At 41.4% G+C, this 20025-nt stretch overlaps 1 protein-coding gene across 2 annotated transcripts in view; it reads right to left on the bottom strand.

Moving 5' to 3' along the window:
* The window catches only part of LOC137615451 (COP9 signalosome complex subunit 7b-like), a 35477-nt gene that overhangs the window by 10929 nt on the left and 4523 nt on the right, over positions 1 to 20025 (bottom strand). For both annotated transcript variants that reach the window (XM_068345330.1, XM_068345331.1), the window contains exons 2-3: positions 16796 to 16868; positions 4332 to 4506 (exon numbers count right to left, since the gene is read on the bottom strand). In XM_068345330.1, coding sequence (XP_068201431.1) covers positions 4332 to 4506; positions 16796 to 16830 — 210 coding nt within the window. In that variant the 5' untranslated portion in view covers positions 16831 to 16868. The remainder of the gene's footprint in view (positions 1 to 4331; positions 4507 to 16795; positions 16869 to 20025) is intronic.

Here is a 20025-nt window from a genome sequence, read left to right on the forward strand (position 1 = left end):
ACAGTGAACCCTCGTTTATCGCGGTAGATAGGTTCCAGACGCGGCCGCGATAGGTGAAAATCCGCGAAGTAGTGACACCATATTTACCTATTTATTTAACATGTATATTCAGACTTTTAAAACCTTCCCTTGTACGTAGTACTGTTAACAAACTACCCTTTAATGTACAGAACACTTAATGCATGTACTACAGTACCCTAAACTAAAACAGGCACAAATATTAAAGGCGACTTTATATCATGCGTTTCCTAAACACGCCAAAAAGCACGATAAAAAATGGCAACCAATGTTTTGTTTACGTTTATCTCTGATCCTAATGAAGAAACAGACGCATTTACACATCTGTTTATAGGTTAGTTTTTGCATCAATTATATTGATTATTCAGTACAGTATGTTGATTTGGTTATTACTAATGTTTTACTTAATTTTTCTTAGGACTTCCAAATGAAATTTTTTTCTTTATGACGCCGCCTGAAACGACGGCGTCATAAAGTACGCTCAGTAAACAAACTAAGGAATTTAACCCGCATGATGAAAGTGATAAATAATGATATTACAGTAAAAGCTTTTATAAAATATGTTATTACAAATATTATTTACCGTATCTATATAAAATCATACATACGTAGCAAAGCAGGAAAACAATCTACGAGAGAGAGAGAGAGAGAGAGAGAGAGAGAGAGAGAGAGAGAGAGAGAGAGAGAGAGAGAGAGAGAGAGAGTTGTTTTACATACGTAAATGTAAATTTTAAACAAAACAAAAATAGCCCCATTTCATATAAAATAGATTACAAATATTTTACTTTATCATATTACAGTAGTCTGTATAATACTGTAAAGTTCAGTACAGTATGTTGTTGTTAAAGTCGTGGCGATGAAATTCTCACGAAACAAAAACACGCCATTTGATTACAACAGCTGATTCTCTCTCTCTCTCTCTCTCTCTCTCTCTCTCTCTCTCTCTCTCTCTCTCTCTCTCTCTCTCTCTCTCTCTCTCTCTCTCTCTTCGTGTTATACAATACTTACATTTAGATGAAGAAACTAAAATTAGTTTTCTTAGTGTCAATTAAATACGAAACGAAATAATTACGCCGAGTCTACATCCATTTCAATCATAGCTAAAAATAGGGCATCCGATTTCATCAGCAAACCACTATTTTTTGGGAAATATCATTTTATTCTAGAAAATTGCCACTCTTTAAATAGTTAATTGCACATTAAGAAAGAGTGTACTTTTGTTTTTAAATTTCGGGTGTGTTTTAAAAATCGAGTATTGTTGACTTTTTTTTGTTTTACTTTTGGCTGTGATTAGATCAGCTGTCATCTAGCTGCCGCTCTTGAGTGTGTACGAATACACTAACAAAGTATCATTTATACCATTTCTTAACTTATTCAAACCGTCTACAGTATACAGTTGATATTACATAAGCACCAATGTGTTATAACCTATCAATTTTTTTTGTTTATTACTTTTAAAACCCCCCTCTATCTCTCTCTCTCTCTCTCTCTCTCTCTCTCTCTCTACCTACCTATATCTCTCTCTCTCTCTCTCTCTCTCTCTCTCTCTACCTCTCTCTCTCTCTCTCTCTCTCTCTCTCTCTCTCTCTCTCTCTCTCTCTACCTACCTATATCTCTCTCTCTCTCTCTCTCTCTCTCTACCTCTCTCTCTCTCTCTCTCTACCTCTCTCTCTCTCTCTCTCTCTCTCTCTCTGTGGGCTACTTTTCACTACCTCCCATTCCTTACCTCTCTCTATCTCTCTAACAAATGATATCTTTGTTGCTCCTCAAAGTTTCATTTATATTGAAAATCAATCATGATTCAATTTTCCTTACTTTCTCCAATCTCGCACCATCGGTCACATCGCGGTATTTTCGATATTTCCGGAAAATCCGCAATATATGTATAGACATGGGTTATGAAAAAAATCCGCGAAGTGGTGAATCCGCGATGGTCGAACCGCGAAGTAGCGAGGGTTCACTGTAACTAGGTGTGTAGAAGGACTGAGTAGAAGGAATTATGTAGTTGTGATGGGTGGCTTAAATGCCAGATTGGGGGACTCAAAAGGTAGAAGGTGTCATTGGGAAGTATGGCATACCATGTGAAAATAAGTGGTGAGAGCCTGCTAGATACTGTAGGAGTATATCAAGAGCTGGTGATAAGTTGTAGTTTAAAAAAAAAAAAAAGTTATATATAAACAAGTATACATTAGTAAGAGTGGCAAATGGATGAATGGTAGATAGGGCAGTAAAGGATTGTTTGTTGATAACAAGAAGAATGTTCGGAAGATTGAAAGATGTGCATGTGTTTAGGGACATGGCTAACAGTATGTTTGATAATTTTTTGGTTGAAGGAAAATAAAGTGGGGAAATAGAAGAGAGGGATGTAAAAGGGAGGTAGTGAAGGTTGAAGAGTTGAAAAAAAAAAAACAAAGAGATAAGTGAACATCAAGAAAGGTTGGTAGTGGCAAATGATAGGGTGAAATTGGTGATCTAGAGGAGGAGTAGAAGTCAGTAAAAGAAAATCTTATTGGGCTTGCAAGTGATGTGTATGGCAAGAGGATTGTTGGAGGCAGCATGAAAAAGGGTAATGAATGGTGGAATGAAGGAGTGAAGATGAAAGTGGAAAAGAAAAAGGGGGCATTTGAAGAATGGCTGCAGAGTAATAATGTAATATTGTACAGTCAAACCTCTTTTTTGCGAGGGTTAGGTAACAGACGGCAAAAATTCGCAAATGCCTGTTGCCCTAAGGTGGGATACCTCCTAATCTTTCAAGTCACTGCCCCTTGCTAATGGGCAGGTGCCCGAGCGGCTGATTAACACACCAAGTACAGTACTGCCTATTGTTTTTATTTGGTTTCTACCACAGTTTATATTCAAATGTACAGTGTATAATACATGTGCACATATGAACACTATGTACTGGACACTTTGACCTTGGACCTAGGCATTTGCCAAGGAAGGAAGAGGGGGGGGGGGGTTTGAGGAGGGCAGTATAACTTAAAGGTCTTGGGTTTATAAGTTTGGAAAAATAAAAATGTTCAAACTAGTGATTTTTTTCTTACAGGTGATAAAAACCATCTTTAATAAGAGACTAATCCTTCAGAGGGAGAAAGTCCCTATAATCAACACTGGCCTGGTTGAATGATCTAGGAAATGTCAATGAACTTTGGTCCTAGGGAGGAGTGGATATTCATGAATCCTGTCGAAATCTTGTTCGTGGAGATCGCGACAGACCTGCTTGTGGAGATCCAGCCCAGGACAATTGGCACACCTTACCTACAGTAAGGCAATACTTAGCAGGAAATGTATCACTAGGGGCACCTCCTCTGCAGGGGAAACTGAAGATGAAACTTCTGGGCTCTAGTAAATGTTAATACCTTCAGAAGTTTCTCAGCAGAGGGGACACCTTCAATCCCTAGCAAAGGCCACTTCTTACTCTGATTCAATTCCTCGTGTGGGTTGTCAAAAGAAAATACAGCAAGGAGATGGTTGAGAAAGAGGCAGGGGTGTATTGTTCCAAATATGAGAGGACCAGATAATCACCTCCTCAGAATCAATCCAGGAGGGTACGGTACAGTCTCCCTTCCGTTAACGGGTTCCCCCAGAGGATCCAACCCCGGAAGAAACCAAAAGGGAAATAGCTGGCTTTGTTCCTAAAGGAAGGAATACCGTAGAGCTAAAGTTTTCTGGCACCAAATTGGGTGTTCCCCCTGATGACAATGAATCCCTCTTAAACTTCCTCTCTTTTGCAAACTCCACCCACTGCAAAAGAACCCACTCCCTACACTCCTCGTAAGGGCATGACTGCAAACAGTCATACCCTATGCAAAAGCTACAAAGTTGAGGGGAGTCCAACTCTGGCTTACTATGTAATGGTTGAAATGGCAGCCTTCCTTAATTGGGCCAAGCCACATGTCTGGCTTAGGGGGTGGAAATCAATGCAGTAATTAATCACTCTGGAAAGAGAAATAGAAATCACAAATTTTTAAGTAATTTGTATTTTTCCTAACATACTTACCGAGAACTACTTTCTTAGGAGGTACCTGGAATCTCCTCTCAACCAACCAGAGTTATGTGTAGTTTACCCTACTTCCGTTTTCTGTGAGGACTACCCCAGGCGGAGCACGTGTACACAGCTTCAGCCGAAGTCAAAGTGAAAGTTACTCTACCTGTTGGCAAACAACCATGTTTACCTTCTAAAGTCTAACGACCCTTTCAACTTCGCTGACATCATACTCCCATTACAGGTCGATGGTACAGCATTTATTACGTGTAGGAACAAAGTAACTATACTAATAATTTATAGAACTAAATCTTCCACAGTAACTTACTTCTTGTATGTTGGGCATGTCTAGGAGTTCTCCAAAGACATATACTTCAGGAGCTTCTAAGACTTGCTTCACAAGCTGGACTGCTCCTGCTCCCTTTGCTTGCTTAGCAAGAAGTATGTATTGCTCTGCGGGATTACTCTGAGAAGCTTTATCACCCATATCTTTCGAATCGGGCCTGAAAAGAAAAATTGAGGGTAACACTACTTATTAAATTTTCCAAGTCTCAGCAGTTTCAGATATTCCTAAATTCACTAATGTGAAAACATGAATTCTTTGCCAACTTTTTCTTACATCCATATCCAAGGCCATTGGTCCTTGGGTCATATTTTTACAGAGCAGCTACAAAAATTTAACAAGTCACAACAATTTCATAACAAACAAACATACAACAATGTATAGGAATACAAACATTATTTTTCCAATACATTTCAGAAGTAACTTCTATATCTTGTAATAAACTTCAATTACTAGCGAAGCTACAACCCTAGTTGGAAAAGCATGATGCTATCAGCTCAAGGGTTCCAACAGGGAATATAGCCCAGTGAGGAAAGGAAATAAATAAACTACAAAAGTAGTAATGAACAATGAAATAAAATATTTTAATATCAGTAACATTAAATAAATCTTTTATAATATATACCTATATATAAAAAAAAAGAAAAAAAAAAAAGAGGAAGAGAGAAAAGATAGAATAGTGTGCCTGAGTGTACCCTTAAGCAAGGGACCCCAAGAAAGTGGAAGACCATGGTACGGAGGCTATGGCACTATCCAAGGCTAGAGAACAATCGTTGCATTTTAGTGTCCTTCTAGATGAACTGCTTACCATAGCCAGTCTCTCTTCTACCCTCACAAAGTGGAAAGTAACCACTGAACAATTACAGTGTGGTAGTTTACCCCTTTAGAGTGAAGAAGAATTGTTTGGCATTCTCAGTGTTGTTAGGTTTATGAAGACAAGAGGAGAATATGGAAAGAATAGGTCCGACTATTCGGTGAATGTGTAGGCAAAGAAAAACGAGCTGTAACCAGAGAGAAGGATCAAATTAAGTACAGTACTGTCTGGCCAGTCAAAGGACCCAATAACTATGGCTGTAGTAGCTCTACGAGTGGCTGGCACCCTGGCCAACATCCTAACTACAGTATATCATTCAATTTCCCTACTTTTAAGAATAAACTTTAAACAAAAACATTGAACTAAAAAGGCAAAATGCAAAAGTTTAAAAAGTAATTAGTATTTTTCCTAGATATACAAACCCAAGTCCTACGAGGAGGAACTTCCAGTGAGAGCTGGAAACTGTCATTACTGTTTGATAACCAGTTACAGTAGTTAATGCCTGTTGGGTAAATGAGGGGATGGTCCCACTTCGATAGGTGAAGGGAAAGTCCCAGCACCAACTCGATATAATTCGGCCACTTTCCCTTTGGCAACAGAACTTTGGAGTGGGATTTCGTTAAAAATGATGCTGATCTTACACTAAAAATATAAAAATTAAATTTTTTCTTTTTTTCTGGTAGGTGAAGTCTCACAAACAAGAGTGAGCATTAACTGCAGTTAATGATTAACTGCAGTTAATGAGAGCCTAGAATCATAAAAGTGCTCAGAAGTGGAAAATTCAAGAGTTCACTACTTCGGCCTGGAGGGCGCTGAAGCACTGATGGACAAGTGTTTCTATAAGTGCTTGCATACACAAAAGAATTGCCGAAGAGGTGAGGGAGACTGCACCCTAGACCTCTTATAAACAGGAGAGAGTGGTCTCTGTGGGATATGCAAAATGTCTCAACCTCAAAAGTAAGTTCTTCTGAAAAATGTATGCACTATGCAGAGCATACATGTCAGGACAACTATTAAAGGTTTAAAGGCTGCTCATGAATGGCAGAGGCAAGGGACAGTAACAGTGCCATATCAAGCAGGACAATTCCCTAGAGTGACCATATATACATATGATCAGTGCCCGAGCCGCATCTACGAAGCTAGGATCAAGGAGGACCAGGCAATAGCTGCTGATGACTCCGCAGATAGACCTATAAGCTCCCCAAAACCCTCCATCCTTAGCTCACAAGGATAGCAATATTGCAGCGGCCAAAGGAACTAACGAGTTTGAGCAGGACTCGAACTCCAGCCTGGTAATCAACACGCAAGAACGTTACCAACTGGCTACCATAACCCTTAACTAGCTTGTTACTAAGCTTCAAACGCTCTTTCTTCCTTGAGGTGGAGGATACTCCTTTGAAAAGAAGAATATTTGTATTCTCGTTGGAACAAACCTAAAAAGATGGCCAACCAGTTATAAATGTAAACACAATTCAGAGTCTTCAGTGATAAAATATACATAAATTTTTTCCTCATACTGCCTGTTATGCATACATTTCTGACGAATAGAGATTTGAATAATGTTTGCTTGAGGAATCTTGAGGGATTAAAAACATGCATGTATACTATATTACAGTACTTCAATATCCTCTTTGGCTGAAGTTTCATAACACAGTAACATTCAATTCAATTAATGTCTATGGATTCATACATGAATACCTTTCAAACTTCAAAATTTGACAGATCCCACAATGATCATCCGAGGATTCGCTCATCTACATCACATTGAAATCAAACTGGAGCTTTAATTTGAAAGACATTAATTTCAATGAGACTGCCAAGTTTAGGGCCGAAAACGTTTTAAGGGCAGGTTTCATTGGATTCAATATATACTAATGCTCATGCTTCTACCCCTGTGCGGATAATTTCCATATGGACAACTGCCAGTATGGACTACTGCTAGGCGGACATTTGTCACCCAGATAATTGCCATTGGTTCGAAAATTTAATAGATAAAATGAAGGAAATAGTTAAATTATAGTTACGGTATGTGGAATTGTCACCTTGACAATAGTCCGGCTGACAATTGTCCTAGAAGTGGTTATACCAGCTTTTGCCTGCATCTATTGTATTGCTGCTAATTTGGATGGAGCCAAAAGATTAAAAAATACAGTGGTATTTCATAAAAAAAACTTTAATCTGGGATATTAATTCAACAGCTAGCTGGTATACGTGCATTTCATATTCAATAGCCAAGATATAGTTAAAGGTTTTTCCATCCCCACAGAGTATTCCAGTACTTTAATTTACGGAGACAAATACATTAGTGCACTTTTAATTCATTTGCAATGTGCAAAGAGTAAAAGCAAACCATTAATCCCTAATTTTATCCAAAACTTGAAGTACGGTGGAAACTTGTAACACTGAGAAAAGTGAATAGAATAAAATTTCCTTTTTCATGAAGTCATCGTCTTGTAAATGACTTGAATCTATCAATATCCTAAGTAAAAAATACAATGAAATAGATAGTATGTGAAATAAAATTATGAAAGGTAAAAATTAAATAAAACATCTAAAAATTACCTTAGGGCTCATAAGCGTAAGACTCCAAATATGAATATGAATAAACATACCTTGTCATCGGTGGATTTAGATGGAACAAAATTCCTCTTTCAAATTTATTACTGTATTCTTAAAATTTATCTTTACTACTAACTCCTCAGTTCATGTAAATGAATTGTGTTCATATATCACCCTGTAGTCAGAAGTATTCAGATAAAACGTACATACACATATTTACATATACTGTAAATTCCTACCCTAGCTAGACATCCTTCTATGGAGTTCTCCTAGTGGCAATAGTGGTAACCCAGTCTTCCCCAATTGCTCATACGATACAAGAAGTGCTGGGCAGAGAGGCGGCCATATTCTACTATGTGAGCTGATGATTTTACAATAAATATAAATCTATTCAAAAAATTTTACCCGTTTAACCTAATGCCATCACTTTGCACAAAGGTCAGTACCTATTTAGATGGCAAGGCCTCCCTGTTGAGAGAAATTTAAACCAGGGTGCTGAGATAGGGGGCCTATATGTGAACAAGACAAAGTCAGAATATCATTGATAAATATATGAAACACATCAGCCTTGTAAAGATCTCATGCTAAAGGTGCTACGATCTTGAAGTTAACAGAATATGACACAGACGAAGAAGAAGAGTGTTAAACTTGAAAGCAACCCCAATTATGGTGAGCAACTACTACCAAATTGCTATGTAATAGCTATTAAAAAAAATAGATGTACAAAAATATCATTACCCTTATATAATGACATTGCATTCATCCAAATATGACAAATTTGAAAGTAATTTGTATTTTTCCTAACGACACAAACCTGTAGTAATTTATAGGGATTATGCTTTCGGCAAAGCTGGAAGACTAGTCATAAGACTTTTAGCTAGGTGTAACTACCCTACCACTAGTTAGCAAGGGGGGGTAGGAGGGGTAGCCAGCTACCGTTCACACACACACACACCCCTGTGTTGTCTTGTCACTTTTTATTGCAGACAGGACTTACCAGGTGACAGATGATGGCAGACCAATTTGTATAAATAGCTACAGGTTTGTATCGTTAAGAAATATAAAAATTACTATCAAATTTATAACTTGCTCCAACACTGAATACAAACCCTCATTATTTATAGGGATTGACTCACCTCTTAGGAGGGTGGAAGTCCAAACCAACTGGCTGGTATTCGACCTGGGGTTTTCCCATATGTGCTACGCACATAACAGGGAGTAACCCTGAAACCTCGCTAATAAAAATCTGTGCAATGCACGGTTAGCGGCCTGAGCTATCTGTGATTTTAGCTGTGTGACTAGTCAAGATAAGAATTCTCAGAAACATACGCCGACACCAACACAGAAATACTCATATTGCAATGATAAAAGAATGTTTATATACAGTATATAAAAACATTACATGGATGTTTAAACGTGTATAAAAACACAAGTACTGTAAATCATAGAAAATTCGAAGTCTAGAAAAAAAAAAAAAAATTTGGCAGAGAAAGAGATGAACATCTACTCTCACCGAGACAAAAGTAAAACGTGACGAGACAACACAGGTGTGTGCGTGTGCGAACAGGGTAGCCAGCTACCCCTCCTAACAACCCCACCCCACTAACTAGCGGTAAGGTTGTTACACCTCGCTAAAAGTTTCATGGTTAGTTTTTCAGCTTCGCCGAAAGTATAATCACTATAAATAGCGAGAATTTGTATTTAGTGTCGGAGCAAAGGAAAAATTGAAGCTACATTGCACAAAATTACAGAAAATACTACCGAACATTTGGAATTTTGATGTCTTCAGTAGTATTTTCATGACTTTTTTGTGCAAAATATATCAAAAATTTTCATATTTATTCTTTATGTATCAGCAAGCTGTACTTCTAGCTGAAGAAAAAAACATGCGCAGTATGCTATATTCGTACAGTACACAATATACGGTGTTACTCGCTTGAGGAATACACAAAAATGACTTAATTACACCAATATCACCAGGAGCACTGCCTAGCTAGGTAAGGGTTGTGTTTTTTCTCTTCTTGGGTGTCCTTGAGTTGCTGACTGCAGGATTAGGCATTATCAAAGTGATGAGTCTGTATTTAACATATTTAGTGAATTCCGCAACAATTTCCTTATCTTTTGCTGCAAGCAATATGTAAAAAATGTGAGTATGCTTTTCTCAATAATCAATTAAAAACAGAGACTGTGAGTACATTATTTTGATTATAGTAATAAAGGTTGTAGCGCTTTGCTAAAACATCAGCAGAGGCAAAACATTGGAACAAAGTATGCAAACACTATTAGATAATGATTAAAATCCAATTTCTAAATTTCCCAGTATGAAAAGGAAAGTTTTGGATAAACATGATATTTTAATTATAAAATAAATTTTTGAATATACTTACCCGGTGAATATATATAGCTGCAACTCTGTTGCTCGACAGACAAAAAACAGTAAAAACTCGCCAGCGATCGCTATACAGGTTGCGGGTGTGCCCACCAGCGCCAACTGTCGGTCAGATACCATACTCGATGTAAACAAAGACTCAATTTCTTCTCATCCCACTGCGTCTCTATTGGGGAGGAAGGGAGGGTCGTTTAATTTATATATTCACCGGGTAAGTATATTCAAAAATTTATTTTATAATTAAAATATCATTTTTAAATATTTAACTTAGCCGGTGAATATATATAGCTGATTCACACCCAGGGTGGTGGGTAGAGACCAGTTAAATATGTTTACATCGTATAAGCTAAGAGTTTTTATTTCATTTTGGAAGTTATCAATATAACAAAAACAAAATAAATAGGTACCTGGTAAGGAAGTCGACTTAGACGATTACTCTGCCTTGTAAGTACGTCTTCCTTACAAAGCCTCGCGATCCTCTTAGGATGCTGACAGACCCCTAGGAGCTGAAGTATCAAGGGCTGCAACCCATACAACAGGACCTCATCAAACCCCTAATCTGGGCGCTCTCAAGAAATGACTTTGACCACCCGCCAAATCAACCAGGATGCGAAAGGCTTCTTAGCCTTCCGGACAACCCATAAAAAACAACATTAAAAACATTTCAAGAGACAGATTAAAAGGATATGGAATTAGGGAATTGTAGTGGTTGAGCCCTCACCCACTACTGCACTCGCTGCTACGAATGGTCCCAGTGTGTAGCAGTTCTCGTAAAGAGACTGGACATCTTTCAAGTAAAATGACGCGAACACTGACTTGCTTCTCCAATAGGTTGCGTCCATTATACTTTGCAGAGATCTATTTTGCTTAAAGGCCACGGAAGTTGCTACAGCTCTAACTTCGTGCGTCTTCACCTTAAGCAAAGCTCGGTCTTCCTCACTCAGATGTGAATGAGCTTCTCGTATTAACAATCTGATAAAGTATGACAAAGCATTCTTTGACATAGGCAAGGATGGTTTCTTAACTGAACACCATAAAGCTTCAGATTGGCCTCGTAAAGGTTTAGTACGATCTAATTAGAACTTAAGAGCTCTAACAGGGCATAAGACTCTTTCTAGTTCATTGCCTACGATCTCCGATAAGCTGGGAATATCGAAAGATTTAGGCCAAGGCCGAGAAGGTAGCTCATTTTTGGCTAGAAAACCAAGTTGCAGCGAACAAGTAGCTTTTTCCGACGAAAATCCGATGTTCTTGCTGAAGGCATGAATCTCACTGACTCTTTTAGCCGAGGCTAAGCATACCAGGAAAAGAGTCTTAAGAGTGAGATCTTTCAGGGAGGCTGACTGTAAAGGCTCAAACCTGTCTGACATGAGGAATCTTAGTACCACGTCTAAATTCCACCCAGGAGTAGCCAAACGACGCTCCTTAGTGGTCTCAAAAGACTTAAGGAGGTCTTGCAGATCTTTATTGTTGGAAAGATCTAAGCCTCTATGCCGGAAGACCGATGCCAACATGCTTCTGTAGCCCTTGATAGTGGGAGCTGAAAGGGATCGTCCTTTTCTCAGGTATAAGAGAAAATCAGCTATTTGGGCTACAGAGGTACTGGTCGAGGATACAGAAACTGACTTGCACCAGTCTCGGAAGACTTCCACTTCGACGGAAGACTTCCCACTTCGATTGGTAGACTCTAATGGTAGACGCTCTCCTTGCTCTAGCAATCGCACTGGCTGCCTCCTTCGAAAAGCCTCTAGCTCTCGAGAGTCTTTCGATAGTCTGAAGGCAGTCAGACGAAGAGCGTGGAGGCTTTGGTGTACCTTCTTTACGTGTGGCTGACGTAGAAGGTCTACTCTTAGAGGAAGACTTCTGGGAACGTCTACTAACCATCGAAGTACCTCGGTGAACCATTCTCTCGCGGGCCAGAGGGGAGCAACTAACGTCAACCTTGTCCCTTCGTGAGAGGCGAACTTCTGCAATACCTTGTTGACAATCTTGAACGGTGGGAATGCGTAGAGATCCAGATGTGACCAATCTAGGAGGAAGGCATCTATATGTATTGCTGCTGGGTCCGGGACTGGGGAGCAATAGATTGGAAGCCTCTTGGTCAGCGAGGTTGCAAAGAGATCTATGGTTGGTTGACCCCAAGTGGCCCAAAGTCTCTTGCACACATCCTTGTGGAGGGTCCATTTGGTTGGAATTACTTGCCCTTTCCGACTGAGACAATCTGCTATGACGTTCAAGTCGCCCTGGATGAACTTCGTTACTAGGGAGATGTCTCGACCTTTTGACCAGATGAGCAGGTCCCTTGCGATCTCGTACAACGTCAGTGAGTGGGTACCTCCTTGTTTGGAGATGTACGCTAAGGCCGTGGTGTTGTCCGAGTTTACTTCCACCACTTTGCCTCGAAGGAGATACTCGAAGCTTTTCAAGGCCAGATGAACTGCCAACAGCTCCTTGCAGTTGATATGCATGCTCCTCTGACTCGAGTTCCACAGACCTGAGCATTCCCGACCGTCCAGCGTCGCGCCCCAGCCCAAGTCCGATGCGTCCGAGAAAAGAACGTGGTTGGGTATCTGAACAGCCAGGGGAAGACCCTCTCTTAGGTTGATATTGTCCTTCCACCAAGTCAGACAAGACTTTATCTTTCCGGAAATCGGGATCGAGACCGCCTCTAGCGTCTTGTCCTTTTTCCAGTGAAAAGCCAGATGGAATTGAAGAGGACGGAGGTGTAGTCTTCCTAGAGATACAAATTGCTCCAGGGATGACAGCGTCCCTACCAGACTCATCCACAGCCTGACTGAGCAGCGTTCTTTCTTCAGCATCTTCTGGATGGATAGCAGGGCTTGATCTATTCTGGGGGCCGACGGAAAAGCCCGAAAAGCTTGACTGTGAATCTCCATCCCTAAATACAGAATAGTTTGGGATGGGACCAGCTGCGACTTTTCCAAATTGACTAGGAGTCCCAATTCCTTGGTCAGATCTAGAGTCCACTTGAGATCCTTCAGACAGCGACGACTGGAAGAGGCTCTGAGAAGCCAGTCGTCCAAATAAAGGGAGGCTCGGATGTCCGATAAGTGGAGGAATTTGGCCACATTCCTCATCAGCCTCGTAAATACGAGAGGAGCTGTGCTTAGGCCAAAGCACAGGGCCCGAAACTGGTAAACCACATCTTCGAAGACGAATCTCAGAAAAGGTTGGGAGTCTGAGTGAATGGGGATGTGGAAGTAGGCGTCCCTTAGGTCTAGCGAGACCATCCAGTCTTCCTTTCTGACCGCTGCTAAGACTGACTTTGTGGTCTCCATGGTGAACTTCGTCTTTGTGACAAAGACATTCAGAGCACTGACGTCTAGCACCGGTCTCCAACCTCCTGTCTTCTTTGATACTAGGAAGAGACGGTTGTAAAATCCCGGTGATCGAAGGTCCGAGACTTTGACCACCGCTCCCTTCTCTAGCAAAAGAGACACTTCCAGTTTCAGGGCTTGTCTCTTCTCTTCCTCTCTGTACCTGGGAGAGAGATCGATGGGGGACGTCGCTAGAGGGGGTTTGCGTACAAAAGGGATTTTGTACCCCTCTCTGAGTAACTTCACAGATTGTTGATCTGCACCTCTCTTCTCCCAGGCTTGCCAGAAGTTCTTGAGTCTGGCTCCTACTGCTGTCTGAAGTTGCGGGCAGTCAGACTCTGCCCTTAGAGGACTTGGATCCTTTCCTCTTCCCTCGCTTCCCTTCGGCACGAGCACCTCCTCTGCTGGAGGCTCTGCCACGAAAGGGCGGAATAAAGCGAGACGCTGGAGTGTCTATCCTCGGTTTAGCAGACAATGTAGGCAAAGGGGGAGCTTTGCGAGCCGAGGACGCAACTAGATCGTGGGTGTCCTTCTGAACTAAAGATAAGGAAATTTCCTATACCAAAACTTCAGGAAACAGGTACTTGGAAAGGGGAGCAAAGAGTAGCTCAGATCTTTGGCATGGCTTCACTCCAGCAGACAGGAAAGAACAGAGAGACTCTCGCTTCTTCAGGACTCCGGACGTGAATGAGGCGGCTAGCTCGTTGGACCCATCACGGACGGCCTTGTCCATGCAGGACATAATGAGCAAGGAAACATCCTTATCTGCAGAAGAGATTTTCCTGCTCAGGGCTCCTAAGCACCAGTCTAGGAAGTTAAAGACTTCGAAAGCCCTAAATATCCCTTTAAGAAGGTGGTCCAGGTCCGATGGTGACCAACAAATCTTCGAGCGTCTCATGGCAAGGCGGCGGGGAGAGTCTACAAGACTTGAGAAGTCGCCCTGGGCAGAGGCAGGAACTCCCAAGCCGAGAACTTCTCCCGTGGCATACCAGACGCTCGATCTAGACGAGAGTTTAGATGGGGGAAAGGCAAATGCTGTCTTCCCTAAACTATTCTTAGACTCTAACCAGTCTCCCAACAGCCGCAAAGCTCTCTTGGATGAGCGAGAGAGAACGAGTTTAGTAAAGGCAGGTGCGGTAGCAGGCACGCCTAATACAAACTCTGACGGCGGCGAACGAGGAGCCACAGAAACAAAGTGGTCAGGGAACAACTCCTTAAATACAGCCATGACTTTTCTAAAGTCCAATGATGGTTGAGTTGCCTTGGGCTCGTCAAGTTCTGAAGGTTGATCCTCTTGTGGTTCAGCAACGTCCTCATCTGATAGTTCCTCATCCATAAACTGATGAGGAAACGGCAACGGAGTGGGCAACGTTTGGCTCGCTGAGTCCGGTCGCACTGGTGCATGCGTGACGGAGCCGGACGCAGCGTCATGGAACTGCTGCACAGTCTGTGAACTGTCAACAACCATGGGTGCGCGAGGACGCACAGCGTCAACCCGAGACTGTTTAGACCGTCTGGGTTGTGCAGTCAACACCATACCGGGTTGCGGAGGTTGACGCACCGCGTCAAAACAAGTCACCTCTGATGGTTGCTGAACGTCCTGAACGTCAACAACCACCTCCGTGCGTCGCCTAACGTCAACGTGCGGCTGGCAACCCACACTGGGTCGCATCGGTGGAGGTACCACCCCAACTGGTAGACGCGAGAAAGTTACCTCAGCGTCAACAGGACGCACAACAGACCGCTTGGATGGTTGTTGGCCAGAAGGTTCAGCAGCAACCTTCTCCGCATTAAAGTCCTCCATCAAGGACGCAAGCTTGGACTGCATGTCCTGCAGCAACACCCATTTAGGGTCTACGGCAGCAGGTGCGGCAACAGACGGGGTGAGCGACTGAGGCGGTACCGCTTTGCCTCTCTTAGTCGGCGAGCAGTCATCAGATGACGGCAACGAGTCCGAACTGACCCAGTGGCTACAACCGGGACGTTGGACTTGTCCTGAAGGGACCGACTTACGTTTCAAAGGTCGTGAGACCTTGGTCCAAGGTTTCTTACGAGAAACACCTTCAAACGACGAGGGAAAAACGGGCTCTCTCGTCTTACGTAGGTAGGGGCGATCTTGGGGAGATACGCCTGATACCATGGAGGGAACGTCTGTTCGCTGATCAAGGCCTCTCGAACCCATGCGTCGTACGACATTGCTTCTCCCCTGGGCTTGGGAGCTTGCAAGAGGTCCCGGACTAGGAGGACGACAGGCACGAACAGACGAACCCTCAAGCGCAACACTGTTCACAACACTTTGAGAAACACTAGGCACTTTATCACTTCCCGCGGCACTTTGGCACTTTAGTTCCTTAACATCCGCCATGAGTTGATTGCGGTCACTTGCAAGGGACTCAACTCTCTCCCCCAAGGCATGGATAGCACGCATCATGTCAGCCATCGATGGTTCCTGAGTGCTAGGAGGGGGGTTAGGAACAACCACTACAGGGGAAGGATTAGGTTGAGGGGCATGAGGAGAGGAAAAATCTACCGACCTAGAAGAACTTCTCCTTACCCTATCTCTCTCTAGTCTGCGTGTATACTTCTCAAATTCGATAAAATCGAATTCCGAAAGGCCCACGCATTCCTCACACCGATCTTCCAATTGACAGGTTTTACCCCGACAATTGGAACAAACAGTGTGAGGGTCGAGAGAAGCCTTTGGAAGACGCCTATGACAGTCCCTAGCTTTGCATTTTCTGAACTTGGGAACTTGTGAAAGGTCAGCCATTTTGAATTGGTCAAGGGAAAATTCCAAAAAACGATCTAAGTCATCAACAATGAATCCGATACAAAAAAGAGTTCAAGGATTTATTTGAAGAAAAACCCTGCACTGCGAAAGCTCAAAACCAAATTAAAGTACTTCACCAAATATGATGGGAAAAACTCCAGGTTTCAACAGCGAGTAAAGTACGTCTTGTCGACACGTCGACAGAGAAGAAATTGAGTCTTTGTTTACATCGAGTATGGTATCTGACCGACAGTTGGCGCTGGTGGGCACACCCGCAACCTGTATAGCGATCGCTGGCGAGTTTTTACTGTTTTTTGTCTGTCGAGCAACAGAGTTGCAGCTATATATATTCACCGGCTAAGTTAAATATTTAAAAAGTAATCTACAAACTAAACAAACAAATATAAATCACTTGCACTGGCAATCACAAATAAATAACAGGTACCAATTGTTATTTCTTACAATAGTGGAAATTTAGGCTTTCCTCAAATAAGGAGAAGTAGGGATTTGAGTATGGCTGAGAAGCAATATTGTAGGATACAAAAAGAGCAAAACAAATTCAACATAAAAAACACATACTTGTCGTCACTTGCTGTCATGTTGGCGCCACTCATGATGGTGATTTAGTGATGAGATGGATCTGATGACTCGCCTAATGAAAAACAAAAAAAGCTGCCTTTAAGCTCATGAAAAAAAAAGTTATTTCAAAGTGTTTTAACCCTTTTACCCCCAGGCTATTTGAAAATTTCCAACCCTTAACCCCCCAGGGGTTATTCATTTTCAAGCACATTTTGCAGTATATTTTTTAAATTGCTCTAACAGCCTTAATTTTCGTCATAGAGAGGTCAGGTTGGTCTTATTCTTTTGGAAAATGCCTGAAGTTGCTCAAAAAATTATAAAAAATATGCAAAAAAAAAAAAATTTAAGTAAGTTTTTTTGCAAGAACGTACCGGTACGTCCATGGGGGTAAAGGGATGAGTTTTGTGAAACGTACCAGTATGTCCTTTGGGGGTAAAAGGGTTAATGTTAAAAAAACCTCTAAACACATATGTCTGACAGTGATTGTTATATATGTTACCTATTTGAAGCAGTTCACTACCAAAACAAAATTGAATTGAAATAAAAAAAAAAAACAATACTGGCTTTCTATAAATCATCTATTAGTATCTAGTAAACAGAAGAAATGAATAAAGATGGTCCTTTATAATGTTTTTTTGTAATTTATCAATAAAATAAAACTACAATCATCATGAATTTCTTCTATTTAATACTGAAATACTAATACTGTAATGTATTTCTGCAAAAAAATTAGAAGACAAATACGTACTGTATACAACTATACTGCAAACAGATTATTTGACCCTTAAAAATTGAATCACAAGTGGTCCCCAGAACACTTTACATGGATACAACTATAACGAATGCATGCTTTAAGAAAGTACTGCAATTTGATTCATGTATCTGCAATTTACTGTACATAATACAGTAAATCATAAGTTTGTTTTAAACATGAAAACTTATAATAAAATATTAATAATGGATGTTATTAACTAACAACGCAACTTTACCCAACATCGAAATCTAGTAGCTAGGAAACGTAAAGTACAGTATACATATTAAAACTTGTACTGATAACTCATAGAGATGTATTAAAAATTATAGAACGAGTTGCTCTATTATAATTTCTATTTACAAACAATAAATTTTCAAGGTCATTTATATTTTTCCTAGCTATACAAACCAAAATCCCTTAATTATGGAGATAGTTTTGGCATGAGATGGAATCATTACTAAAGTTAGAAGACGAGAAATTATCCAACTGGTGGGGAGCTCCGCCCCTCTCCAGTTAAAGAATACTCACTTTTGATCTTTCGGCCAAGGACTTAGAGGGGTGGTTGAATAGATCAGTGGGATTAAAGAACTAAAAAAATATAAATTACCTCTAAAATTTGTTATTCATTCCTATGCAGAATAGAAGCCCTCATCCTTTAATTAGGGACACTCACTGCTGGAGGTTAAAGTCTCCTGAAACTAAAAGTGGAAGGTTCTAATTCTTCCCTAAAAGTGTTCAGTGCATGATCTGCCAAGAAGCGAGGACCACCGACACTCCATAATGGCATATTTGTTCCTCATAGGATAGAAAAACTCATGGGAACCTGTTGATGCGATTGTCTGTGAGAAAGATTCTCACTGCTGCCGAGTCTATCAGCATGCCCAGGTACTGTATTTTAACCTTGGGTATGAGATTGGACTTCTCCCATTTTATGACAATTGCCCGATCTTGGCAAAACATAAGAATTTGATCTTGATCCTGAAGCAACTGCCTCCCCAAGGAGGGCAGGATCAATTGATCGTGATGCATCAGCAGACGTATCCCTCGCAAATGGGCCTAAATGGCTACCCGAGTGAACACCTTCCATATACATAACAAAGCAGTGTCTTGAACTGATACACTAACTGTAGAGGGTAAAGCAGAAGTACTTTTAAGAAGACTGATGAACAGGCTCTTGAAAGTACAGTATGTGTCTTTCAGATCTACCAAAATCATGAAGTCTCTCTCTCTGCAGAGCCCTTCCCCAATCTCAATCCTACAGGCTTGACCAAACCTAAAGGTTGGCCGCTGCCCCCTTTAAAGGTCCAGGGCCCTTGAAGGTGACAGTTTGATGGATCAGGGAATCCTGCAAAGCAGTCCTACATGAATTCACCGCCAACTATGTTATTACTCTCCATCATGAGAGGCATAGCACCACGCACCAATGAGCTCCGCAACGCCAAGGCCACCTTCGTGTTAACCTACTATGAGAAGTGAGAGACTACAGCATACTGCCTCTTCAAATTTCAAGTTAGCCAACAGGTTTGCTGTAAAGTAGGCCAGGAAAGTGACCACCTCCCCCCCCACCCCCCAAAAAAAGCAGAAGACTCTTGTACTCCTCCACCACCTCTGGGGTTGATAACCTTGTCGACTTTGAGAAGTACTGTATAATTACTCCGGACCACTGGTCAAACCAAGAAACAGCATGGAGAGAAGCCAAGGTTGAAGTCTCCACAACCGCTGACTCAGAGGCGCTTAAAAGACTGTGCCATTCACCATGAGTTTTTCCAACAAAAGTCCCGTCACCCTGTCAGAGCATAAACTGACAGGTCTACTTATAGAGGTGCAGATTATTATTATTATTATTATTATTAGCTACACTACAACCCTAGTTGTAAAAGCAGGATGCAGCCCAAGGGCTCCAACAGGGAAAAATAGCCCAGCGAGAAAAGGAAACAAAGAAATAAACCATCAGAGATCATAAGTAACGAACAATTAAAATACTGTAAAATATTTTAAAAACAGTACCAACATTAAAACAGACCTTCTATATATAAACTACCGGTATATGCAGCATTCTCTGTTGTAAAGAACTTCAACTACCTTGATAGTAGGGCTGGCAGGATCTTGACCTGCTGGAACAGTGAAATTTCTGATCACCCACCCAGACAAAAGCCATGTCAACGAGACAGAACAAGGAACGTAATTGGGGGCTGATTTAAACTTGGGCAGGCTGATGGCAACAGGAGAGGGCATCCTACCAAAAGACACGACAGCACCACGAGAGGTACCTAGTATTTCTTGTACTGCGGGTTGAGGCATAGGGATAACCACCGGCTCCCTGCTCCGAGGCACAGCAAGCTTTGTTAGACCATTAGTTTGGGTCCCTCTACCCCACACACTTGTCCCAATAAAGCATACATGTGCTCGAGTACGGCCTCGAATGGTGCCATGCTTTCTACCAAGCCGAGTGACAATTCATCGATAGAGCAAGGAG

Source organism: Palaemon carinicauda, chromosome 21 (genome assembly GCF_036898095.1).
Source record: "Palaemon carinicauda isolate YSFRI2023 chromosome 21, ASM3689809v2, whole genome shotgun sequence".
Taxonomy (NCBI): Eukaryota; Metazoa; Arthropoda; class Malacostraca; order Decapoda; family Palaemonidae; genus Palaemon; species Palaemon carinicauda.